At 47.1% G+C, this 26,095-nt stretch overlaps 1 protein-coding gene and 1 non-coding gene across 5 annotated transcripts; one reads left to right on the top strand and one right to left on the bottom strand.

Moving 5' to 3' along the window:
- The first annotated feature begins 11,156 nt into the window (after positions 1–11,156).
- LOC132319139 (U6atac minor spliceosomal RNA) lies at positions 11,157–11,284 on the top strand. The gene has a single exon (XR_009484455.1). It is a non-coding gene; the product is annotated as a U6atac minor spliceosomal RNA (small nuclear RNA).
- Positions 11,285–12,731: 1,447 nt separating this feature from the next.
- WDR5 (WD repeat domain 5) lies at positions 12,732–25,685 on the bottom strand. 4 transcript variants are annotated; one of them, XM_009813091.2, is made up of 13 exons: positions 25,503–25,685; positions 24,494–24,602; positions 23,056–23,129; positions 22,022–22,111; positions 21,266–21,355; positions 19,958–20,041; positions 18,853–18,908; positions 18,660–18,706; positions 17,766–17,841; positions 16,345–16,378; positions 15,497–15,571; positions 14,805–14,892; positions 12,732–13,819 (listed from the first exon to the last, which is right to left on the bottom strand). In XM_009813091.2, exons 1-13 carry the CDS (start codon positions 25,581–25,583, stop codon positions 13,719–13,721), a joined length of 1,005 nt encoding a protein of 334 aa, XP_009811393.1. In that variant the 5' UTR covers positions 25,584–25,685; the 3' UTR covers positions 12,732–13,718. The 4 variants fall into 4 exon arrangements, with proteins under 4 accessions (XP_009811393.1, XP_059684755.1, XP_059684756.1 ...); XM_059828772.1 differs by having other exon boundaries at positions 19,961–20,041; XM_059828773.1 differs by having other exon boundaries at positions 22,031–22,111.
- Between the last annotated feature and the right edge of the window lie 410 nt (positions 25,686–26,095).

Raw genomic sequence — 26,095 nt, 5'->3', positions numbered from 1 at the left:
CTAATTAGCAGCCTTGTGCTCAGACGGCAGGAGCGGGGGCCAGCAGCGCTTTCCCTTTATACCGAAGCAGTTGGTGTTTGACGGCGACAGAGGCTCCGTCAGCAATTTGCTGTGATTCATTTCTGCCGTGTAAAACTGAAACTTGGCACGGCACTTTCCCGGGAGCAAAGCAGCGCCGCCGGGAAGAGGCAATGCCAGACTCTGCCCACCTTTTAACTTGCCTTATTTTTCCTTATTCTGCACCAGGGTTTGGTTTTCTGTGTTTAACGAGCTCTGTAATTACTGTCAGAGATAAAGTCTGCTGCTCCATGGAGGTAGCACTAATAGAGAAGATATAACCCAAGGGGAAGGACAGGACACCGGCAACCAGAAGACCTGGCTTTCATCCCAAAAGAGTTACCTGCTGCGAGGACACATCCTCTTGTCCATCACCCACCCATCTCCATCCTCCTCCATGCTGCTGCCCACGCTGCGGTCTCTGGTTCTGGGCGTTCATCCATCCTCCCCCAGGTCAACACTCACTGGCTAATGCCACCAGCAGTCAGGAGAGTGAATTTGTGTCCGCATGCCTGGGGAGAGGCAGACTACAGGAGCAAGCTTATTATGTCTCCAGACGGTATTATTTTTATTCCCCCTAGTTCATAATTAGTGAGAATTTGGGGACTTGGGGAAAAAAAAAAACCCACCCAGAACCGTAGTGTCTTCCCTTCCCTGCCTTTGGAAGGCTGCTGTTTGCCGTTACATTCCTGCCACCTTTACCAACCACCTTCGCTGAAGGACAGAAAAGAGCAAACTATGACAGAAATATCCATGCATCCTTTGCAGCAGAACCTGTGAGGTCAGCGAGAGTGGCCCAAGGGTGTAAGATGCTGAAACCACAGAGTCGAAGGAAAAGGCTTAAGGGTGTGTTGCCAGGCTGGGTAAACCAGACAGCTGGGAAGGACGCTGGAATCCACTGATAATCCATTAGCAGGCTCCATAGGAGATGTGAATCTAGCTTCTGAGCCAAAGAGCACACCTTCTGACTTAATAGCAGCCCAAACCTTGTGTGCATTACTTAGAGGTGTCCCAGGGGCACACACGCCCCAATGCCTTTCCCTACCAGTCTGCCATGGGAGAACATCTCAAAGTACATGTCCACGGGTCCAGGTTGCTCTGTGCTGGGGCTTTCGAGCACGGAGGGTATGGGGCAGGGGTGCTGGGGCTGTGGGATGCACGTGGTGCCCAGGATGGAGGACAAGCTGCTGCCGTGTGGCTTCATCCCGGCGATCAGACAGCACGACACGGCCACGGTGCCGCCGGCTCCCGGCTGACCGGGGGGTGATGCCGGTTGGGTACAGCGGAGCAGGTCCTCCCCCCACTACTGCATTTGCTCTCTTGCCAATGGATCAATTGTGTTCAGAGAGCTCTGGGCTGTGTATGTAGGTCAGGCACATCGCTGGCTCCGGCACTGCCAGGAGGTTGTTAAAATGAACAAGGATCCCCCCTTCTCCCTCCATCCAACCCCCCCCGATGCCCAGCCCTTGGCAGAGGGCAGCTTTGGCTCTTATCCCAGAGAAGAGCATTTCTTTGAGGCTTTGGGCTCATTTGAGCAAAGCCAGCATGCATGCAGCTCCTGGAAAAGTACAGACACTGTACAGCCCCCCCTGAGCAACGCGTTCCCTGTTTGTGCATGAGGAGAGCTCTGCGCTGGGAGGGGAATGGGCAACACGACCCAGTTCATGGTTTTTCTGTCAATACGGCTGGCACTGCTCCCTCTCGGCTGTGTGAAACGGATGGGGCTGAACCAGCTCCCAGAGAACAGGGATTTCTCTGCTGGGACCCACTGCAGCAGCCCCGGGGCAGGGTGGGCAGCCCCAGGGGAGGAGGGAGCTGGATGTCCCACGCGTGGTTGCTCCCTTGCTTGTCTCTCCACGGGAGGGAAGCAGATAAGAGAGCGACATCCTAACCTTCAACCCCGGGACCTCTGGTTTTGGCCACCCAGCTTTGATTCCCCCCCAGAAGCCTTTATCACTCAGTGAGGAAACCCAAATCCTCTGGGAATTTGGGCTCCTCCCGGACTCGCTAGCTGGAGGGAGGGGGAGGCATGGTAAATGAGAGAGAGAGCGCAAGCAGAGAAGAAACTTTCTCAAATAAAAAATACTCGGTAGTTTAGAGCAAACTTTGCACTAGCTGAAGATTTGACCTTGTGTTCTCTCCTAGGAACAAACAAGAGAAGAACGAGGATCGTATTATTTTGCCTGAAATTCGGAGCGGATCAAACCCCTGCTGTTCCGAGCTCCTGCAATGAACGGCTACAAACAACGCGCATTTCCGGAGAATGAATTAAACAGTGAGCCTGAGTACTGACTGTATTTTAAGAGATGTTTATTTGTCCTCACTGCCTCTCTATAAAGAGTTGCACAAGGACTTAATAAATTTTAACCCCATATTGTTCCTGGGTAAACACTGCCCTTTACCCAGCGTGAGGAGTGCTGGCAGACCTCTGGCAGTTTTCTGCACTTTTCTGCCAAAAAGTTTTTTGCAGGAAGGTGGGGAACAACCTTGGCCTGCAGAAGCGTAGCTGAGCCGGTAACTTACACCTCAGCTCCTCTCCTTATTTTACATTATGGAAAGGGGAAGGGTGAGAAACCATGAACGCTGGCCAAAGAGCTGTGCTGTGACTCTCCACCAAGTCAAGTCCCAGGCACAGTTTTGTCCCCAGGGCCTCCTACCCCAGCTCCCACCACTCACGGAGCAAGTGCTGCGGTGGGCGCGTGTGCCGTGGTCCATCCCTTGCCTGCCCTTCCCGCAAGCAGCGATGGAGAAAGTGAAGCACTGAGAGCTTCCTCCTCCCGAATTTGCACTCTGTCACACCCAGGATCTCCGGTGAACACGCACAGAAGGCTTAGGGGGCTTGATACCACTGCATATGGTATCATATGGCGCATATGGTGATAGGGCAAGAGGAGGTGGCCGCAAGTTGCGCCAGGGGAGGTTTAGATTGGATATTAGGAAAAATTTCTTCGCAGAAAGGGTTGTCAGACACTGGAACAGGCTGCCAAGGGAGATGGTTGAGTCACCATCCCTGGAGGTATTTAAAAGACATGTGGATGAGGTGCTTAGGGACATGGTTTAGTGGTGGACTTGGCAGTGTTAGGTTTAAGGTTGGACTTGACGATCTTTTAAAGGTCTTTTCCAACCACAGAATCACAGAATCATTAAGGTTGGAAAAGACCTGTGAGATCATCAAGTCCAACCACCAACCCAACCCCACCATGCCCACTAAACCATGTCCCACAGTGCCACGTCCACACGGTCCTTGAACACCTCCAGTGATGGCGACTCCACCACCTCCCTGGGCAGCCTCTTCCAGTGCTTCTCCACTCTCTCCGTAAATAAATTTTTCCTAATATGCAGCCTAAACTTCCCCTGGTGCAACTTGGGGCCGATTCTATGATTCTTTACTTTCTGCCTCCTTTGATTGCCAGGGTCTAAACAGCCTGCGCTTTCAGACCATCCGCCGGCATCCAGCGGGGTGGGGAGATAGGTCTGCACAGCCATCGGCATTCGAGCAAGAGCAGCCTGGAGTGCTGGAGTTGTTGGGGGGAAAAAAGTGGGTTTGCTGTTCACAAGGGAAAGGCTGAGTAACCAGCACGAAATGCAAAGCCCAGCGCCTTGGCATGAAAGCCGGGCCAGATCTCTCTGCCTTACTGGGAGCCCCCGAGAAGTCCCCACCTCCCTGTTTTGGGGGTGTTTTGGGGTGTTTCCCCCACTTTGGGAGGACATAGCCACAGGATGTGAGATGCTGAACGCGATTCTCCAAAAAGAAGAAGGATCTGTGCCTTGTAGAAATGTTTCTGAACTCATGTTTGTTCCCTCTCCTGGGTCTGGGCAGAATGTCAAAGCCTGCTCTGAGCTGGAAATATTTTAAGACTAGCACTCACTGGAGACTGAAACAATGGCAATTCTTCAGCTACTGAGGCTTTTATAAAAGGGCTTTTGACATAGAGGCTGCTTAGGGTTGGGGGGTTTTTTTGTACTTGGTTTTTCTCCCGGAAAGCACTGTGCTAGTGTCTCTGTGTGTGTCTGTGCGCACATTTTCGCATGTGCAAAATCATCTCTTGGCTTTCAGCGGGGAAGTTCGTGTGAATGCCCACGAGGATGCCCACAGCCCCGCTAAAATGCAGCCAGCTCCGGCGAGGAGGGAGGCAGCGCCGCTCACACGGGATGCCACGCAGTGATGCAGGAAGAAGACATTTTAGAGTAAATGTCAGCTTTTGCGTTTCTGGGTTTGGGGCTTTTTTTAAACACGTGGGTGGGACTTCTAATGCCCACATGAAGCTGAGACGGTTACAGTCTCCAGGGCTTTTCCAGAAGATTCACACAAACACTATGGAAAGTGTCTCTTTGCTTAGGAGGATGAAATTTGACACTGCAGAGATTTTAACCCGGTATTCCAGCAAGGAGCCTCGGTGGTTAGCGTGTCATATCTGATAAAGGCTAATCGGCCCTCCTTCAGGCACCATTCAATTCTTATTTTCATCTGCCTCCCGTGCATATTGCGTTATCTACGATACGTACTCACATGCAGGCAAACCAGCGCAAATTCTGCTCAGCTCTGGTCTTCCCTTGACACGAGACCAACAGGCAAGGGAAAAGGTGAAGGAGTACACGATGGCCCTCCATAACCAGAGCCCTTGCAAAGAGCCCCGGCAGCTCCCAAGCATTGCCTGGAAACCAGCAGCGCCCAGCACCAGTTTGCACTGGTGCGGGGATGGGATCCCAGTGGGGAGCAGGTTTCCTGCCGTCGGCCGCCTGCCCCGGGCTTGGCATCCCTTGTGCCCCGCTTGTGCCGTCCCGCCGAGTCTCCTCTCCCTGCTAGGTGTCTGCAGCCTCCTCAACAATTATCCCCGTTGCTGTTTGTTCAGGCGATGTGGATTTAGCTCTCCAGCCTCATGTGTAGTGTGTGTATAGGGAAAGATAGATTGCGGCTACTTTCCAGTATAAATCACGTTCCTTACAACACTCCAAAGTAGCATTTTCAACCTCAGGGTGCTAATAGGATCCAGCAGGAGAAAGAAATGTCAGCTAAGTAGCAGGCGCTGTTTGGAGAGTGCAATGGAGCTGATCCACAGCCCCGGGGCAAAAGGAGCAATCCCAGGGCAAAGGTTAAAGAGTTCAGGAGCACTTCAGCCTACTTAATTGCAACAGGCCTCTTACACAGCGCAAGATGGATGGCTCAAGCCGGGCAAGGGGGGCAGAGCGGGGCCAGCAGCATCACCCCTCGGAGGCATGCGGGCGGCCGGGGACCGCGGCGGAGGGGACCGCGGCAGCGCCTCGCCCCTCGCTTCTCCCCAGGATGCTGCTGGATGGCAAGGTGGCCCGTGCCACACCGGGACCCCCGGCCACCACCTCTGTCCCCTCCGCTGAGAGCCCGTCCCCAGCCTCGGCCAATAAATGGGAATTTCTAGGGGAGCGGGCTGATGCCGTGGAGGTTGTGTTGCAAGAGCTCAGCACAGCACTCATCCAGCCAGCTAAATAACCGGTAGCGAAAATAACTCCAGCTGCCAAGGAAATGTCTCTTGCTCCCCTGAAAATCATAAGGAACGTTTTAAGGGGAAAGAGGGGGAATTGGTTAGTGTTGCTGTTCTTGTCGTTTTCCCAGGATTTGTTTTCTGATTTCCTTTTATTTTGAATCTTCAGAATCTGAAAATGTTTTGTATCAGCCCCAAGGTGCTTCTGTAGGGAAGGTGCCTCAGATAATATTTTCAGTAGAGATTTTACTTGTTTTCTGGCACGCAGCTGATAAATGTCATCAAAAGCTGATGTTTTGCATGGAAAAGGTCTTTTACATTTTTTTTTAATCTAAAGAAAAAAAAAATTAGAATAAAAGTATTTCATTCATTTCTCACCAGTGAGGTTTATGCTGTTTCCCTGGTGATAAAAGCACACGGCTGGCTCTTCAGACATGTGCGTTTAATTCCCAGCTCCACCGCAAACCCCCGCGATGACCTTGAATAAGCCACTTGGGCTCCGATCCGTACAGGATGAGGTCTTTCTGTTAAAGCTCCCGCTTCGCCTCTTCCCTCGGGATAACGCCTGGAAAAAAACCGTTCATTTCACGCGGGCAACCTGTTCCCCACCCCAGGGCCCACCCGTCCCACGGGCCCCCGCCGGAGGTGCTGCCCTGCGTGGGTGCCCTCGGAGCGAGGGCTGAGGATGCCCTCTCGTGGGAAGAGCCGGGCTCGGCCGCCCACCCGGCGCCCCGCGGGGACGTGGGCAGATCCCCACGCGTGGCAGTGGGTACCCCTGGTCCTGCGCTCCCCCCCTGCCCCAGGCTGGTGCGGGTACCCCCAGCAACCCCCCCCCCCCGAGAAATGTGTCCCCCATCCTCCCCGGGGTGCAGCCAAACCGCCGGGGCATCACCGAAACCTTTCCAGGGCGAAGCGTTGGGCACCTTTTATTGAGGAGAGGGGCGAGGAGGGCGTCCTGCCCGCCTGTAAGAGTGGGGATGGGGGTGTCCCTGCTCCCAGCACCCCCCCCCGAGGGTCCCCCAGCCCCCCCAGCCCTGGGGGGCTCAGGAGAGGAGCAGGGCAGCGAGGACGCAGGGCAGCAGCAGGCAGGCGCCAGCCAAGTCGGGGGGCAGCCGGGGGGCTCTGGGGGAGCTGTTGCAGAGGTCTGTGTCGCAGCAGTGGATGCGGACCCCCGGCAGCTCCTGCTGCTGGCAGTGACGGGAGGTGGCACAGCCGCTGGTCAGCAGGATGCCCAGGACCACTGCAAAGCAAGCACAGCGCCGGACGTCAGGGATTGGGGGACAGCGGTGACAACCGGGGTGGAGGGGGATGCTCTGCCAGCCTTACACCAGGGCCAGGGCCCGTTTGAAGGCTGCAAGGTTTGCTCTGGGGTGCAAGCATCACCGGCTCGATCAGGCACCCCCAGTCTCCCCGGGCAGACTCACCGCTCTCTGTCTTAATGCAGAACCGGTGTTTGAAGCCCTGGTGGGAGTGGGAGCAGGTGATCACCTCTGGGTTAGAGCACCCCATGTCCACGTTTTTGGTGCCAACGATGATGTTGCAGCCATAACACTGGAGTCCGGACACTAAACAAGAACCATGTGAAACAGAATTGGCTTTTTCCAGGGGGAAAATACTTCAGCTCCTTCCTAGCTGCTCTCTAACAACAGCTTTGCAGCGCTCTCTGCCTCGCCAAGTCGCATTAAGCACTGAGCCAGAGCCCGAAGCCACTTGTTTACCCAGTGGGCCCAAAAAATATAAAAGCATCTCCCACTAGAGGTCAGTGCGAAATCAGAGATTAGCCAGAGATTTGAGCTGGGATCAAGTAGTGGGAACAAGGGAGCTTTGAAACAGGGTTTGCAAAGAGTAGGTGAAACCTCCCAATCACAGACATCACCGAGCCAAGGCTCGACCACTGTCGGAAACAGCTTTTGCCTGTTTCACCAAATTCCTCCAGTTTCAGCCGCGCTGATGTTGGAGTCATTCATGCCCAAGGGGTGGTTTCATCGGTGTGGTTTGGTTTTCTCTCTGAACGCGGTCCTGCTTTTATCGCAGGGTCTATCGGGGAGGCAAAACAACTCAGAAACAGAAGAGAAATCCTCGTTCAGAGCGACTGCGAACCAACGTGTCCGTGACCCCAGGACAGCAGTGTTGGTGTGTGTCCCCAGAGCTTTGCACACTGGCAGCAGCTTGATCCTTCCCTGCAGGGTCAGTGGCTGTGTCTGAAGATTGCTTTGCCCTAAACCAGAATGGGAATTAAGCCATTTCTTAGCTTTCTTTAAAAAACAAAGCCTTCAAAGGATATTCATTTACATCATCCAGAGTTTAAGGCAAACACAGTACCTGATCTCTGTGTTGATTAATCGCAGCAACAGAAATCAGGTTGCCCTTTCTGCTGCCGTTACCTTTCCCTGCCTCTGAATGCCGACCTGGAGCCCTTCCCGAGTCCAGCCTCGTCTGCTCCCACGGGGTTTTCGGGAGGTGGGTGAGCACCCTCGCACAGCCGGGCACGGCGAGGGGAGTCCCTGCCCCAGCAGCACCGGGGAAGGGGAGCCCAGGGGATCCCGGCTCCTGGCCCACACTCCTTTACCCACATACCCTCGTTTTGTTCTAAATGGGATGATATTAGCTCCATCCTAAAACCACCAACACCCGGCAACACGCAGCTACATCGCTTGGGGCAGGAACACCCCCAAATTCATCCCAAGGAAAAATCACACCTTAACAACCAGGGCTTGGAGAGGATGCGAACAACCATAACTTCAAAGCACGGGCACACTCCACATCCCGGGGACGGTGGCACTTACCCTCTGGGAGGACGAAGACCATGGTCATCAGAGAGAGGATCCCATGGGCACCTCCAGGCATGTGTCCTGAGAGCATGGGGGTCGGCTCCCGGAGCCCACCCGGGGCTCGGAGGACGAACACCGGCGTCTGGGGGAGCGGGCAGCGGCCGCCTCTCCTCCCAGCTCTTCCCCCCGGCCGTGCACGCCGTTGGCTTTTCACCTGCAAAACCCTCCACCAGAATAAAAGGTGCAGCAGAGATCTGGCTGCTCCCCGCTTCTCTGGCCAGCCCTGCGGTGCCCAGTGGCGTTATGTCGATGCTTAATTTCTCCCTTTTCCTCTTGAGAAATTCTCCGATTCTTTCAGTTCATGCACAGACATGAGTGCGTATGTGCTACCCTCGGTTATTTCTGTCCTATTTCCTCTGTCCACGATCACTTCCCATTAATACTACCGTGCAGCAGCTCTTGGAGAGAAATTCTCCCTAATCAAGATTTAGTTTTAAATCCACTTCGAAATCCTCTAATTCAGTTGGATTAGGCAGAAGGGGTTTGGGGAGATGTGTGGGTTTACTTTTTTTTTTCCCCTCCTCTTTCTCCTCTCTGAGCTGCCTCATCTTCATGAACAGGCCCACTGGCTTTCTGTGACATATTGTGCTATTTAAATAGGGCAGGAATAATTTTATTAAAGAGAAGCAGTCAACTAATTTTAAATCCAAGGCTTGAGATTCTCTAACAAAGTAAAGCCCTGGGGATGGCCGTGGGGTTAAAGGGAAAACCTGACGGAGGGAGAGGTGGGTTTGAATGTGTCGCACAGATCCGCACACAAGAAAATAGTTGCCTTAATAAAGCAGCGAGAGGCCAAACGGGGCCAGCCCCCGGTTTGCATCGGCTCCGGAGGGACCCCGGCTGGGGCTGCCCGGGGCTTGGGAAGGGGGCCAGGGGCGCAGCAGAGGAAGGCACCGAGCTGTGACGGCTCCGAGCCTGCGGGGCCAGGATCAGACCCGCAGCCACGTGGGGCATCACGGATGTCACCGGCTGCAGGATCAGGCCCCCAGCTAGCTCCCCCACCCATGTCCCCACAAGCAAAGCCCCAGCTCTCAGTGGAGCTAATGGGACTTAGGGAGCTAATGCTTACTAATAAGAGAGCGCGACCGAATGCATGGGATTAAAAAATTAAAATGACAAAATAAGCTGCTTATGTAGCCCATCCAGCAACCGCTTGCCAGCAGCACCTGAACCCCCCCCACCCAGCACCCCAGCCCGCTGGGCAGACCATGGGCACCTCCTCTGCCAGACCCCGCTCCCGGCCAGGCAGGGGCTTGGACCCCGTCTCTGCACCGCGCCTTCCTTAGCAAGCACGCTCGTTAATATTTCACTGGGAGGCAGCACAAACCTGCCCAAGTATGGGCATCTACAGGTCAGGAGGGGCAATTAGCACCTGGGAGAAGTGCCGAAGTGATGCAGCTCATTTATTCAAATCACTTAAACCACCCACGGTGTCTCACTTGCCTCAAAACAATGTGATTATAACAAATGTCTAACACAGCAAAGCCTGAAAGCCTCAGGGAGAAGGGATAAAACGCAGGAAATAGGATTGATTTAAACGCGTGCATAAATCAGAGCATTCAATAAGGAGGGGAAACTAACTTTTAATCCCTTAATAAACTCATGGGTATCTGGAAGGGGTGGCCAGGAGCAGCCTGGGCTCTGCTGCAGCAGCTCCGCGCAGCCGGTGCGTCCGGGGCCATGCACACCTCTGGGCGCAGCACCTGGCTCCGCGGCCTCATCCGGCAAAGCGGCTCCTCCGCCAGCGGCACATGGCACCGCCTGGCCCTTCCCGCAGGGAACCGAGCGGGAATCACAGAATCACTAAGGTTGGAAAAGACCTGTAAGATCATCAAGTCCATCAGGCCCAGGGAGAGCCGGTGGGGCCAAGGGACAACGCAGTGTGCTAAACCTGGCATCGGCGGCGGGATGCTGGGGTGGGTAACCCCGGGGGGAACATCACCCTGGCCCCGAAGCAGCTCCCGGGGCCGGTTTGGGGTGCTGCTGGCGCTGATTTAGCCAGACGTTTGCTTTGGGTTTATTATTCCTTTGGGATGCAGAAGACAAAGACCTTTAGAAGAGGGGGGGAAAAAACCCACCTCTGCAACTGCTTCCACATCTGGAACCCGTGTACATTTCTTTCCACTTGTCATTGGCCTTGATGCAATGCCGAGAGATTTATCAGCCCAGGGGCACCGGGAGCACGTTAGGCAACGGCCGGCCTCCGCCGACCGAGAACAATTTGATTAGCAAATCCCCCGGTACACTCGTGTTCCCTCTTAAACCTTCGGGATACCCAGAAAGACGGCTAAACCCTGCGCAGATTAGACGGGTTCGCCGGCAAATCCTGCTTTAGAGCTCATCCCCGCGGGAGGCAGAGCTCAACGCGCGGCACCCACCCCCTCCTCGCCACCCACCGGCGGCGGCGGCCCCGCGTTCCGGGCCGGTGCTGCCGCGGTACTCAGGCCCTCCTGCCGCCATTAGTGAGGCGGAAGCAGACGTGCCCTCCCCCGGGAAACGCGCCCGCGGAGTGGCGCGCCCGTTCGTCAGGGCGGGGTCTCAAAGGCAGGCGAAGAGGATCCGGCCGCTGAGCTTTGATTGGCTGAGAGTGATGAATACATTAAAAAGACGGCAAAAAGAGCGCGTCTGTGCTATTTTAACGGGGTTCTAGGGTTTTTATGTACCACAGGGGAATTAGAGTAAAAATCGCATATCGGGATCAGACAGAGGTGTCAAACTGAGGGGAAGAGAACATAAATTTCTCCTCACCATATCCGATGGAAAGCTGCTCAGCGGAGGTTTAAATAGCAACGGGAGCAGACGCTATCCTGTGTTGTATGAAAGGAGAGAAGGTTAGCACTCCCCTTGATAAGGATGGAAGAGGCCCTCGTGGCCTATACAACACGCATACGGTTAAGGCACTGCCACCTACTTCGTGGCATCTAACCATGGTTTTTTCCGGGGTGGGAACCCTAAAAAAAACCAGCTCCCTCCTAGTTCGTTTTTTCACCCAGAATCTTTTTCCTCAGCCTAAAAGCGCCCACCAGAGCAGAGCCCCAGGGTGAGGGCTGACGTTCCCTCAGGGGGTTGCAACATACTCCAACCCCTACCAGCCTGCACCTACCACAAGCAACGCTGTATCTCTCCTACTACAGCAGGGCAAGCCAACCATCACAAGTAGCTAATCCAGACCCTCAAACCAGCCCTGACATGCCAGGCTGGATATACCTATAGCTAAGTAGAGCTCATGCCGAAAGGCCTCCGCGTTATTCCCGGGTGGGATACCAGGGACTTAAACACCTTTACAAAGGACAGCCAGAAGAGTAGATCCTTTACAACAGGGCTCTTCAGTTTGGGGGAAAATAGCTCTGCTGGAGAGATTTCCTCCTGATAGCAGGGAAACCACTTCCCTTCATCGCAGCTCTTTGACTCGGATGACAGGGAAAGCCATAGCACAGCTGGGCAAGCAAAGCCACTCACGCAAACACAGTTACACGGGAAGTACCATGCTACAAACCATTACTGAATCTGCATGAAAATGCTGTGGTGGGGTAATATACCAGCTTCTCCACACCGGTAAAGCAGCACAGTGACATCTTGCAATTGAAAAGTTTCATTGGCCTGTGAGAAAAAGACTGAAAAAAAACACCCCACAAATTTTAAGAAATTGATTATTTTAGCAGTGATGCTCACTAAGTCTAGAGACAGAGTGTCCTTTCCTGGGGGTAATGAAAAACCTCAAAAGACAGTGGTATTATTAATAGCCATTTTAGCACCAGCTCAACATGAACTCTATTTTTATATTTTAAAAAGAAAAGCTATACCTCATGTCTTGCAGCTGTCGTCTTCTCTATGGGTAAAGCAAGGCAGTCTCTGAGCAGCCACTGGAGGAGAGGTTTGTACTGTAATTGATTTCCGGCTATTATCCAGCACATGAGGTCGATACCAAAAAAATGGGCTTTTGCTTCACCAGGAACAAAACACCCCCTTACAGCAGAACTCCCTGGGTGCAATAAAACTTGTGCCTCGATGCAATTCTTAACCAGCACAAGCTAAATCCTGGATCATCACTCAGCCTGCCCTGCCCCTTCTGCATGGAGAGGGCAGCAGGATTCCTTTCCCCTTAGCTAAAGGTCTCCGGGAGGGTTTGTACTAATGTTGCCTCTGCTGAGGACACTTTCAGTTCAATCTTCTCACTTTCTTTAAACAAATTTTGACTTGAGTTATGCTCCTCTTCTTTCTCCACAACAGATGTAAAGCACCATGATGCTGCTCCTCTTCCTTGCTTCCTCCTCTCCGCCTCACTCAATGGAGCTGCTACAGAAATACTTCCTTCTAAAGGTGTTTTTAAGGGAGGCTTCTTTGGACACAGACACTTCACATCAGTACACTCTTACCACAAGCATACACATAAAATCCCACCTTTTTATTATGGCATATGGTATTTTTTTGGATGTGTAAATACCACATGGGTATGACAAAAAGGGAAAGAAATACCAACGCTGAAATAGATACAGAGTCATGCCATTATCAATACAGTTTCATACGATGGATTTTCAAGATACAAAAGTCTGGGTTTTTTCTTTTTACATTGAAATAACTTTACAGTGTTCTGTGAGCTTGCTTTATAACCGGAAGAGAAAAAAATTAAAATATGCTGAGAACAACTACAAGCAGGATTCATTTTAATGGTTAACAGAAGAACTGTAACTTTGCTCTAGAACAGCATCTATTAAACACACGTAACAAGAGGTAAGCAACTATACAGAAGGTAAGAGGAGATTTCACCACAGGAGTCAAGTCAGGGGCAGGAAGAGGGAAATCTGGAACTGCATGGTTTTATTTGGTCACAAAGTTTGAGCTGAGTGTTTAAAATGAAGCACCCTTAAAGATGCAGTACTCCTATTTAAAACAATACAGAAACTTCCCAAGAGACTAGAACCTACAGTCTGGAAAAAAATAAAAAAATTAGACATTTAAAAAAATTCCACACATCTCTAGGCTCGTGACTTAACTTACTGTTACAAAGTAGACTGGCAGCTCTTCCTTAAGCAGCAACAGTGCCCAGAATTAATGCCACCATAATGTACAGTATCTTTGGGGTGTCCAATACAAGGCTGACACTTCTAACGCGATGTCAGAATGATCCATTTGTCTGCCAAAAGATTAGGCAAGAAAAGGAGACACTGCATCTTTTTTTTTTTTTTTCCACCACGTTGCCCGGTTCTAGCAAAGAGCTAAGACGTTTTCTTTGGGCCAAGACTAACAGAAACCACTTTATCAAATATTCTTCAGGTTTCCTGCCAAACTGGATTTATTATTCTCATGTGGTTTTTTAATATTTTTTTAAAAACATTTTTTCCTGACAGTCTCTAAAGTGATACTGGAACGTTTAACAGTCACTCTTCCACAGTTTAATTGTTTTGTCGTTTTCTAGTGCCGCTGATGCAATGATGTTTTCTGTTGGGTGACAAGCTGTTGAGATTACAACATCTAAGCAAAAAGAAAAAATATACAAATATTATTATTTACAGCAATGAAATCTGGTTCATAGAGGGCATTTTGAAAATGAGTGTGTATTGCTCTGCATTTTAAAAACAGCATAGCCAAGTTACTGTTTCCTTGTAGCAGAATTACAAATGCATTATTCATAAATATTTTCCAACTATTGCTTCTCTGTGAGAGGAAATACTAGCAAAAAAGAATTGAGAGTAGTAGTTGGAAAGCGTTTGACAGGTTTCACAATGTGAGAACTCTCTAGATTCTAGTTCTTGCTTACTTCACAGGCAAGTCTTGGCATATTATTTCAGACACAGCTAATAAAAACCCAGCTCAGTTTTTTCTTTCCATTTAAGGTATTTCCAACATCCTATTCAATGCCTAGATAGCACTTCATCTTCAGAGCCTTGCCCTAGCCTGAAAATGAAAATCTGCTGCCGCTGCCCCCACTTACAGTCCAAACCAATGGTCCTGCAAAGGAACAAGCATGCTTAGATTTCACAGCCCAATTCCTTCTAGTCGGTACAGTGAACGTGCTACTCTCTTACGGGATTCAGACTGAAGGATCCATCAGGTGACATCTCAATAGATGTTCAACTCTGCCTTCAAGAACAGGCATACATACAGACATTTACAAACAGCAGGACCACATCAGTCCTCATCCTTTCAAGAGCTGCAGCTTTGGAAGGTATTAATAAGCAACACTACTAATATTACGCTTAAGTATCTCAACCAGTTCTGAACTCAAGGAAATCTCTTTTGTAAGCTGATGTCAAAGTTCTCGCAGTGAAAGAATAAACACTTGCAATGCCCATAAAAAACCCTTCATAAAAAGGAGTGAACTCCTAGGGTTCAATTAAGCTTCAGCCAGTCAAAGATTTATGAGTCCAACAGTCAAAACTAAACATCAGAGAGAGAATGCCCAAGCTAAGCCCTCATTACAAGCTGACATCAATAAAAACAAAATCCTTTTCCACACCTGTGTGTCCTTGTAATTTCTGTACAATCTCTTTTGTCTGAAGGTTCCAAATATAAACCAGGTTGTCTTCTGAACCAGACACGATCCACTGGAGGGGCAGAGAAAAAAAAACATAGTTATTTTAATCTTTCTCATCTATATCTAACTGCTATTATTCAGCAAACATTTCATTGTCATCATATGAAAAGGAACTTCCTGCTTGATGCGGTTCATTCTCTCTCAGGCTCTATTCAGTGCACATAGACAGCAGAAAGCTTTGTTCCACCCTGCTTATGTCGGAGCAGGAAAACTAACGGAGCGAAAAGGGCTACGGTGGTTCTGTGTAAGGACTTAATCTCTGCTGATTTGTTCCATCATCTCAGCCAGAACACTCCAACCTATCGTCTGATGGCTGACTACTGGGTGGCTATGGCGAACCGATACACAAGCAGCCACTCTCCTGCTGCAGGAAAGTCATTTTCTACCGCTGCAGTGGCAGGACCCTGATATGGGACAGCAGGCCCGCCTAGAAACACAGACATCAGAGGTGCTCGGAGGGACTTTCCTAGGACACCCTCTTCTCCTACTGCACTATGGCACCTGTGAACCAGCACCCACCAGAGGAGGTTTCCATCCCCAAGCTACTATTTCTTCTACACAGAAAAGGAGTAAAAACTGCACATCAGTAAAAAGCATCTGAAATAAACACTAACCTTTCCACCAGTAACGGAGAAATTTGCAAATATGCAGTACTTCTCATTTTTGTGTCCTGTGTACGTCTTCAGGCACTGAAAGTGAAGAGCCACAAGACATTAATACAGCTGGGAGGGAGTTCTCTCAGACAAGGACAATCTCTCTTGGCAGAAAAGACCAAATATATCTGCCTGTGTTTCCCACCCTGTCAACTTATCTAGAGGATGCAGAGGGCATCTCTGCCCTAGAACACTAAACAATTTTGAAGCGGAAAAAAAAAAGCCCTAAATTTGTCACATTACCACAGAGAAAGACAGCAACAGCAATTCATTGTTCATAAAAGAAAAAAAGCAGAAATAGAGTTTTACTTAATGTGTCGGGGATATGCAGGAGCCCAATACTTTTTTTTTTCTTCTCCCCAAAGGCATCTTTAGTCATAGAATCATAAAACAGCTTGGGTTGGAAGGGATCTTTAAAGGTCATCTAGACCAAACCCCCCACAATGAGCAGAGACATCTTCAACTAGATCAGGTTGCTCAGAACCCCATCCAACCTGACCTTGAATGTTTCCAGGGATGGGGCACCTACCACCTCTCTGGGCAGCCTGTTCCAGTGTTTCACCACCCGCATTGTAAAAAATTTCTTCCTTATATCTAGTCTAAATCTATCCTCATTTAGTTTAAAACCATTACCCCTTGTCCTATCGCAACAGGCCCTGCTAAAAGTTTGTCCTCTCCAATAACGGGGTCCTAACAATTTTTTTTTACAGTACTCATAAAACATTAAGCAAGTTTAAAGAGCACATATGAAATCCAGATTTTCCTGTAAGCTTAGGTAAGTCTACATAGTGAGACAGGATTGTTTTTACCTTTCCTTTGCTGTAGTCCCAAAGTTTAAGAGTGCTAGAAAACAACATAAAAACAAAGATTTTAGTTCTTGGGTTTTTTTCATCTAACAATTTCCTAGCAGCAGTAGAAGTTTCTCCATACCAGAGTTCTTAAAGTCTACATGGATCACTTTAGCCTGGCTTTGGAATGCCACGTTAGTTAACCCCAAAGTATCAATTTTACTGCCATGCCATTCATATCCTCATCCATAAAAAAGGGTGTATTTAAATATTTCCCCACACCTGCAAGTTTCTTTATAAATAATGACCAGACAACTAGGGAAACGATGGACAGGATAACAGACAAATTACAGTGAGGGAGGATAAGGTGGTTTGGCAGACATCCCCCAACTCCCAATGCATCCAAAAGATTCATACACATCTCATTAGACATCATCTTTCTCAGGGGGAGAAACCCACTAGAATCAAACTATCCCCTTTCCCCCAGCTGTTTTAAAATCAAATCCTGCTGAAAGTAGATACTGACCAAAATACACACACGCTGCCCTAATTTTTCAACTTGCAGTCCTGCACCAGGGTGTTTCAGGGGAGTAAACACTGGACTGAAGCATCCTCAACCCATTCAAGCTTAAGCCAGTGCAGAGCAAGTGAATAAGCACGCCACTGAATACAGTTTGGACATGAAGCGAGTCACTTGTTTCAGGCAAGCACTAGGCTCTTCCACAGACTAAGCAAGCCCCATGCATGTCCAGATACAGACCATCTGTACTGATACCCAGGCTACTGCCAGAGCTTGCAAGACAGTCCCCTTTCTCTTCCTCAGGGAGCCTAACCTGGCTTTTCTCTGCTTTTCATTGACTAGTTGAAAAAGGCAGGCAACAGTCTGTGGTATCTTTTGTACAAAGATGCTCAGACAGGGAGGGCATCAACCTCATGACCTAGGAAAGGAAGGTCTCATGAAAGCAACAGCATCATTACCGTCTGTGAATGGAGATGATAGACCAGCTAATCCCTTCTTAGTAGCTGCATGGAAATTCTCCAGGTGAATCATTCTCAATACAATCAGCCCACCTGCACTGCTTTTATGCCTTACACAAAGTTATTTATATATTGCAGCCTTTTATAAGCAAGATTTTCAGTTTCTCAATGTTACAAGAGCATCATACGATTAATGCAAGGAAATGCTGAGGTTTTGAAAGGTACAAGAAGGAATGAATGGGTGTTGCAGTCACTATGCAGTGCCAAGACTTTAAAGTCCTGCCTGCGCCATTAGCAAAGCACAAGACCTTGCAGGCTTTTCAAGTTTGATAGTATATACAAACCTGTGTAATATCATTACTACAACAGCTAAACAGCAGCAAAATGAAGTTTTATCTGATACTCAAACATTTCAAAGTCTATGGGGTTTTCTTCTTTTTTTTTTTTTTTTTTTAAATACTTACTTGTCCAAAGTTGCAGCTAGTATGTATTTGCCATTTGGGGAGAATTTCACAAAAGACACAGGAGGGTTATCATCATCTACAGTGAAAATAAAAGTGATATTAAATAGTGCACAGTTGCATTGTCTCATTGACAGAGAATTTCTTTTGACAAGAATTTGTTGTTAGTTGTTTCACTGAAACAAGCTTTCAGTTTTGTCATCCCTTGGTACTCCAAGAAAGAGAGAGGTGTAAGAAAGGTAATTGTTTTCAGTAATTTTAAAAAAAGGATATTAAGCATTTTTCTCACAAACATTTTTAAATAACCCTTTGTAACTGAACTTTCCTTCCTTACATCAATACTTACCAGAGCACGATTGTATCTCTACCTTTCAAAAATCATTGTATTAGAATACATGCCACTGATTTGCAGTGCCCTATAACTTGCCCATGTAACGCTCTATAAGAATATGAAGGACTAAGGAACACATGCCTAACAGGTGGTTTCCTTTCATTAGCTATATTCACAAGATGCCTCATGCATTCTGCAATAAAAACAGACAGCTTCTGTAGTCAGACTACCTGTTTTCATCACATCCAACAGCACAAACTACTTTGTCGTTGCCATTTTGAACTGCTACACAGCAAGCACTACACAGCTGAATGGTAGAAAATTTTTGAAAACTCTCATTTGCCCATCTATACTACACAGCACTCAAAGCTTAAGCAAGTTTCCATTCATGTAAGAGGACAGTTCCTTATTGCAATAAATAGGAGGACAACCGCGTACTAACAGAATGGTAAGAAGACAGCAAAATAGAGTTTAAGGAAGCCACTGTTCACAGCAACGGTGCGGAATATTTACGTCACAACTTAACAGTGAAGAACAGAGCACAAACAAGAAGTATTCCTACTTACCAATCAGTGTTTTCAAGCACTGGCCTGATGCTGTATCCCAGATTCGACTATTAAAAACACATGAGAATCATCACTATTGGTTTTGAAGTCTTTGTTCTAATTTTAACATTAAAAAGACAAGCTTTTGAAAAAAGTCCTTTTGTTTAAATGCAGAAGGTTTGAACAGTGCCACAGACAAGAAATAGCCACTTACCAGAGTCCATCATAGCTACTTGACACTATCAGGGATCCATCACGATTAAAATGCACCTGTAATATCACAGAAGGGGAATAATAACTTTATCGATGTTCACAAAGATCAAATTTTTAAGCCCCACTCAAAGTACTTATCTTCCATTACTGACACTGCAATTCACGTGGATAGAAGCAGAAAGTCAAACAATATGCACAAGTTTAGATGGGTAACATGATCAAAACGAAGACTCTTCCCCCCCAGTCTGTCTGGCATAATTATAAAGAGGAATGGATGTTAACTACAGCTCTTTATTTAAGCATCAGGAACTGGAACACATGTTTCTTCAGAAGCTAAGAAGAACACATGAACACACAGATACCCTGTTCAGACAGCATTAGCTGCTCAAATAACAGCAGTATTAAACCTGGAGATAGTACTTTATAGTTTTAAGGGCATGGAAGTTACACATGTATGTTTTAAGGTCAATTTACTCCCTTGAACTACACCTCAAATACTGCTATTTTAAAGAATAATTACTACTAACGGTCATTTTTAAGGGTGAAATATCTTCTACACAAGCGCATCTGAGGCTCAAATTTTTTTTCAGTTTCCTTAATTTCAAAAATATTAAGAGTTGAACACCCTCTGTTTTTCCTTCATTTGGATGGATACTGCAGTATTCCAAGCTCCTTTTACCTATTAAATGAATGAGATTTGAAACGGAGCGTATTATGGAACTACCCTGCTCTGGACTTCAGTAATAGCTTGGAACAACACGAAAGCAACAGACGTAGAGGCTGTTCTCTGATCCTCAGGTGACCACAAATCCGTGCCCCAGCATCAGACTGCTAGACTCAGGCATGACTGGCACACCCCTATTCACTGCTCCCCATATTAACATCCAAGACAAAACCGGTATCGATCTTACAGAAAACGCTGCTCATTTCATTCTCCTTGAGCAATGACCCCCGGCAAATCCACCACAGCCCACCCACTACACTGTGTAAGGGCTTGATAATAAGAGTTAGAGCACAAACCCACTTCTCTACAAACAGAGGTAAGAGAGGAGCTCTGCTAAACAAAATAAGCATGTTAACATGTTCGTTTGTCAGAAGGGACTTACAGCTGAAACTGGGTCAGAATGAGCAGGCAATGTCTTGAGGCACTTCCCTGTTTTCACATCCCATATCCTCACGCTTTCGTCAAACTGAAGATTGAAGAAATGCACAAGGTGGTTTAATGATGCACCTATTCAAGGCATGCAAGGTGTTATAGCTTGACTAGATGCACGTGCCTTCCTCCAGCTGCACTGCAGCTGCATGAGAAAGCCTAGGACACAAGCACCACACAGGGCAAAAATAATAGACAGGGAACATAGCTCCCTGAACTCTTCCTCTCCGTGCAGGAAACCTGCATGTGGAGGACGGGTTAAGGGCTTGACTGTGTCCCCAAGCACAAGACAGCAGTGGCACTGTACAGTTACCTGACTGCAAGCTGTGTTTGTGGAGGGAGACAGAAAATTGAAATAGTAAAGGGGTTGTGAGCAGTACCCCCTGCTCCCAGCCCTTGGTAACGTGGCTAGCATAACTAATGCCATTTTATAAGGCAAGCAGCCATTCTCTGTGACTGAGCAGGTCACGTATTCGTTCCCTTTCCCTCATTATTGGGTGCTGAAGGTCCTGCGAACCAAGCAGACAAATCAAACAGATTTCTTTTTCCCTTCCCTATCGGCCTCAAGATGCCTGGGTGCCAGGCCAATTGCTCCCTTCCTCACCATCCTTGAAGGTCCCAGGCACCTGGCCAAGTGAGTGGTTGTGACCACCCCATCACAGAACAGGGAAGCGTAACAGCATACAGAGCCCTGTCTACAAAATCAAGCAGTTACAAGTCCTAAGCAGGGAACCTGGACCAGAACTGCTGCTGGACAGTGAGACCATGACCACCGCGGTAGCCAGGGACACCCCCACCATCACCTGCTTCCTCCAAGGATTGCATGAGTGACTTGCATTCTTTTATTTTATATGATTTTCGAGTCTAGATTATGACTGTTACATTGATACAGCTAAACATGTATTAAGATCTGACCTGATCTGCGGAGGGTCCAGGTGATTAGCAGTCATACTTCGAGTTAAGTTAGAATCTAGGTGATTAGAAATTTTAAGTGCTATCATTAATTCTGTATTACGCTACCTATAAATTGTACTACATTGATTCTGCTTATAGAAACCCTCTGCCATTCTAATAATGAATTCTGTGCTATACTGATCATAATATCCTGTTAAGAAAATAAAGCTTTAATTGTAACTGCGATTTAGTGCCATCATCATTCTGCCAAGGATCCCTTAAAGAACCTGTCTGTCCCCTTACTGCTGGGTGACAGGGGTGCGCAGTACTTGCTTTGAACAAAGAAAAAAAAAAATTAATCACTTACTGATCCAGAAACGATGAGGTTTGACTGAGGGTTGAAGTTGCAGCAGAAAACGTAGTTACTGTGCCCTTTCAATGTCTTTAAGCACTTACCCTGAAATAAAATTTAGCGGAGTCAAATATACAGCATCCTTCAACGCCATAAATGCATTCAGATAAGCTGCATTAAGGTTAATCGCTGTGCAGTACACAAAGAAACCATCTCTAACCCCAGATTTAGATAGGCAGAGAACCAGCTACAGCAAAACAACAGGAAAGAAAAAAACCCCACATTTTTAATGACTGCAGCCAAGTTACAAACCCTTTGGGCAATTAAGGAGAACCAAGCAGTTTAACATACCTAATCAAAACTCAACCAAATTATCCAGTTCTCATTGTAATTGCAGAAAAAGAAGGGGGAGAGAAGCAAAGACAAGTGAAGCTATGATAAGAAGTTACAAAAAGGTTTCATCTGAGAGGCTGCTTTCAGAAATGAAGCCTGCAGTTGCACTGCCACCATAAGGCTTAAGCGCTCTCAGAAGGTAACCAGACTCCTCATGGTACCCATAAGGATCCCCCTCTTTCCAAAAGCAGACAGCATAACTCACTCATCCTTACAGTCCATTATAAGCAGGAAAGAGTGAGTATTACCCAAAGAGGAGCCAGTGCTTAAAACTCTACCTTCTCTCATCATAGCACATCAAGGCTGTCTCTTAGAAGAACATGAGTTAAGATGACAACGCTGGGGAAAAGAAAGGTAAATAATAGTTTCTGCCCTTACCGAGCTTACATCCCATATTTTGAGAGTTTTATCGTCGGAGGCAGAGACAAGAAGGTTGGAATCTGATGACCAAGCAACATCAGAGATACCCTAAAACAAAAGGAAAACAATTATCTCCTCAGCTCTGTTCACTGACACAGGAAAATGGAAAACACAGACTGCACATTATCTTCACAGCTGAAGCTTGAAAGAAAATTCAGCATTGAGAGTTGGGAATTCATTGATTTGACTGGGCTAAGAGCTCCTTTGACATTTGTTCATTTTAAGCTGAGCCATATACTCCAAAAACATCAATGGCTTATTCACATAGCTCTTACTGTGGCCACCAGCACCCTTTCTTGAAATTCATAAACAGTATGCTATCTAAACTAATCTGAGTAAGCGGCTTCTCTTCATGACAAATGGCTTGCTCTTTAATGTCTGAGCCCCTAAAAGCTGGAGAAGAACAAGATTCTACTGGTTTTTCTTCTGGTGAATCTTCATTTTTGCTTATGAAACTTCAGCATGTAAAAAACTTTAGAAAACAAAACCAAAGGGTTTGGGAGTTTGCGTTTTCTTTAGAACTTTGCAGAATGAGTAAGTGTTGTGTTTATGTAGGCAAACCCACAAGAAAAATTCAATCTCCTTAAAAGGCAAGCCATTCTGCTCCACATACAAAGGAAAGATGGAACAGGACACAGCCTTAAGAGTTTATAGGGATTTTCACCCAAGACGGCACTGCCCCATGTCTGAGGTTGGTGTTCCCAAAATGGAGGGACTCCAGAAAATGGCTAGGTAGCGTACACTGTAGGTACTCCATTGTCAGCCTGCGCTTCACCCATATTTCCAGCCTGACCTGGTATTACTTCAGCAATTCCAGTCCCAGGCTGTTGCACAGGACTGTATAAACAAAGAAGTACAAAACGAGAGTAAAGAACAAACCTTCTACACAAGTCAAACCAACCAAGAACGGAAATTTCTGGATGAGGAAAAGAAAGCAAAATTCTTTGCAAGTAAATTCGTATTCAAGCGCACAGTAATCTCCTCATACTTACCAGTTTATGACCAGATATTGTTTTTTCAAACTTGCCATCATATGCTCCCCAAATTTTAATGAGTTTGTCAGCAGCTGGAAAAGAACGTGCCAGTTAAGAGATTAACAGCACTAACAGATAGAGCTACCCCTTCCTGGTGGAAAGAAATATGTTAACTACGTCTCCGCAAACACTGGGTAGCTCTCCCTCCCCAAGCAGACAGAAGTGTATAAGGTAATATGTAATTGGTAAAGAACATTTTTGTACATGCCAAGCTGCAGCAGCTGAGATTACATAAACTGCCTGGAATGCAGAGAGTCTCCAGCCGCTTTAGTTTCTCTGATGACAACTTGGGTTTCTACTTTTGTTTCAGATTGCCAGTGGTAAAAGTAGCACTGTTCCACGAGGAATGCTGAAACGCTTTTGCTCAAGAAGAACAAAAATTACACCACGAGCTGGACTGAATTAATGCCTGCAAAACCCCAGACATATTATCCATGTTAACTTGCAAAACACGCCAAAGAAAAAGGTTGGTATTTGCCAGAGGTAGAGGTTGGAAAACCTGGGGGGGGGAGAGAGGGGACTTTCATTAGGATATTTGAACATAAAAATGATTTATATATGATACACTGCACTGGTCTTATTAAGGCAACTTGCAGTTAAGCCAAAGACCTAAGTCATTCCCATGGCTGGAAGACGTTTGAGTGGCCCTCACCATCTTATTCAACCACATTCTTCTTTCCAATCTCCCTTTCCTTATATATGGATCCTGTCTGGCTCACTGAGGGTCATATAAACACATTTTCAAAGGAAAGCTGTCAAGCAACATTGACTACCAAAAAAATTTTAGGAAATACCAAAGCTGACAGGAAGAGGACTTGATCCACCGCTTAAGAGAGCAAGTAGTGAAACACTATTTATAATAACCTTCTGCACACTTCACCAGGGTGATCGAAGGCTCTGACTTACTAAACACCACAGGCACACCAGACAGAAGCGTGGGGCCAGTCTGCCACACCACACTCTACAGTCCAGTCTAGTAGCGCAAAGCTACCTTCCTTATTTCCCAGAGCGAAGCTTTTGCCTGCAGATACTGTACATAAAGTTTAATTTAAAAGCTTAAGCTATGTCTTTAGCGATACAAAAAAGCGCAAGGGTTTCCTTTGCACAGGAAAAGAATCCTGTGTTTGCTTTTGCCCGTTTGCTCAGTAAAGAAAGCTGAACAGGTGAGGACTCTCCAACTTGGCAACACATAGAAGATCCAGTGTTCAAAGTAACAGAACTTAAAAAGCTTAAAGCATATTATCTCAAAGACTGACAGCTTTGGTATTGCTCCTTTTAAGAAAAACCATGACACTACATCCCTCCTCCATCTGATGAAGGTAACACTAAAGACAGGCAGTTCTCCAAGGCCCACATTTGCATGTTTTAGAAGAGATAAAAAGAAAGCAATACTTACAGGAGCTGGCTAGCCACTCTCCATTAGGACTAAACTTTACTGATGAGACTGCCTTGGTATGTCCCGCTAACGTGAACTTTAGAGCATAGTTTGGTTTTACTGGTGCAGGCTGTAAGAAAAATATATATGAATGAATTGAATAAATTCCAAATTTAGTATCTCAGTGACAAGCTCTGTATCAGGCTGGGTCAGTACACAGTAATGGACTGCATGAATGCTCACTGTAATAGAGATTCCAGCGTCTACATTTCCCCCCCCCCCCCCCCTTCTCCAAATTCAAACAAACAACAAAACAAAACAACCACCCTGGCTGCCTGGGCCAGCAGTGCCTTACTGCTGCAATGTACAACAACAACAACTCATCCTTGGTATGAATTTCATCCAAGCCAATAACAAACAGGTGAGAGTAATCCAGTAGTCCAACCATAAAGTGCTTGGTAGATCAAGATAATATTCTTGGTACTGATCTGTGTAATGCTTTTAAGTGTTTGCAGTCTTCATCCTTATCATAAATTAAAATCGCAGGTGAATTCCTCCGTACCCCTAAAATACCTTTTTTTTTTTTCCCCTTTTCACCCTTTGTGAAGGCTTCATGGTTAGACAGTAACATCTCCTTTGAGCATCTGCAGGCTTCAAAGAATCTGAGTAACGACTACCTCCCCACTTTGCAACTATGATCATGGATTCACCAATTCTCCAGTCACCACTAGGCACTCCAAGGATACAACAAACCTGCCCTTCTAATGCTCAAAGTGACAAGAAGTATTTCGTTAGCAAGAACTTCCACTAAACCAAAAAAACCCTAGCACGACAGAAGAGGCTGTACTCCATTCGTTTTCCCCATAAAATCCTCAGCACATTTTCAGCTCGAGACAAGAGCAGAAGCAGAAATCTGGAGAAGTTCTTCATCTATATTAGAATTCAATTCTCTAATTCCGGTTTGCCCGTTGAATATGCAGGTAGTTGCCATGTATATTTACATGGATATTGTTCAGAGCCCCACACACACCTTGCTCTGATTGGTTGAGGAGGAAGGAGTAGATTGTGTTTTGGTGGATTCTGCATCTGGCTTCTTTTCTTCTGTTGCCATGGTTCTGAAGCTGGCAAATGAGACTTATGGTGCTTGAAGGGGAGAATGAATGTGCTGCTTCAAAAGGCAGCCCCTGCCAGAGAGGAGAACCGCACTGAAATGAAAGCCTGGAAGAAAAACAAAATATTCTCATTAGCTGTCAAAAAGATTCTAGAAGAATGAAATTAGCCTAACTGCAGGTCACCAGAAACCAGTAAGAAAACCCACATTCTGTATCTGTTCAGCAACACAGCAGTATTTTAGGCCTTCAGACCCGCTAACGTGCAAGACCAAGAGCCCAAGCCATGGCCTTTCATCACTTCTTGGAAAGCTTTTCTCCACTCTGCTCCATTCCAAATAGAAATAAAGCAGAATAGCCTTTAGGTGTGGCAGGGTTCTTTTCTATCATACTCCCCAAAATCCTTCTAAGTACTTAGTACACAGTAAATATAACAGATTGTACAAAAGGTGGAAGGAACAGCCCAAGGCCTTTTTTTCAGATTTGTTAAGGTACAGAATACAAGATCATAATG

The sequence above is a fragment of the Gavia stellata genome, chromosome 24 (assembly GCF_030936135.1).
Source record: "Gavia stellata isolate bGavSte3 chromosome 24, bGavSte3.hap2, whole genome shotgun sequence".
Lineage (NCBI taxonomy): Eukaryota > Metazoa > Chordata > Aves > Gaviiformes > Gaviidae > Gavia > Gavia stellata.
This window is presented reverse-complemented; position numbering and strand designations above follow the sequence as displayed.

What these genes read in the sequence shown, in the direction of transcription:
- WDR5 (XM_009813091.2), bottom strand. Translation starts at nt 25,583, where the DNA reads ATGGCAACAGAAGAAAAGAAGCCAGATGCAGAATCCACCAAAACACAA. An exon ending in ACCTCATCGTTTCTGGATCA is followed by an intron (nt 20,042 to 21,265) that starts GTAAGTGATTAA and finishes TTCAATCTTCAG; the next exon opens with TTTGACGAAAGCGTGAGGAT. An exon ending in GTGCTTGAAAACACTGATTG is followed by an intron (nt 17,842 to 18,659) that starts GTAAGTAGGAAT and finishes TTTTCACTGTAG; the next exon opens with ATGATGATAACCCTCCTGTG.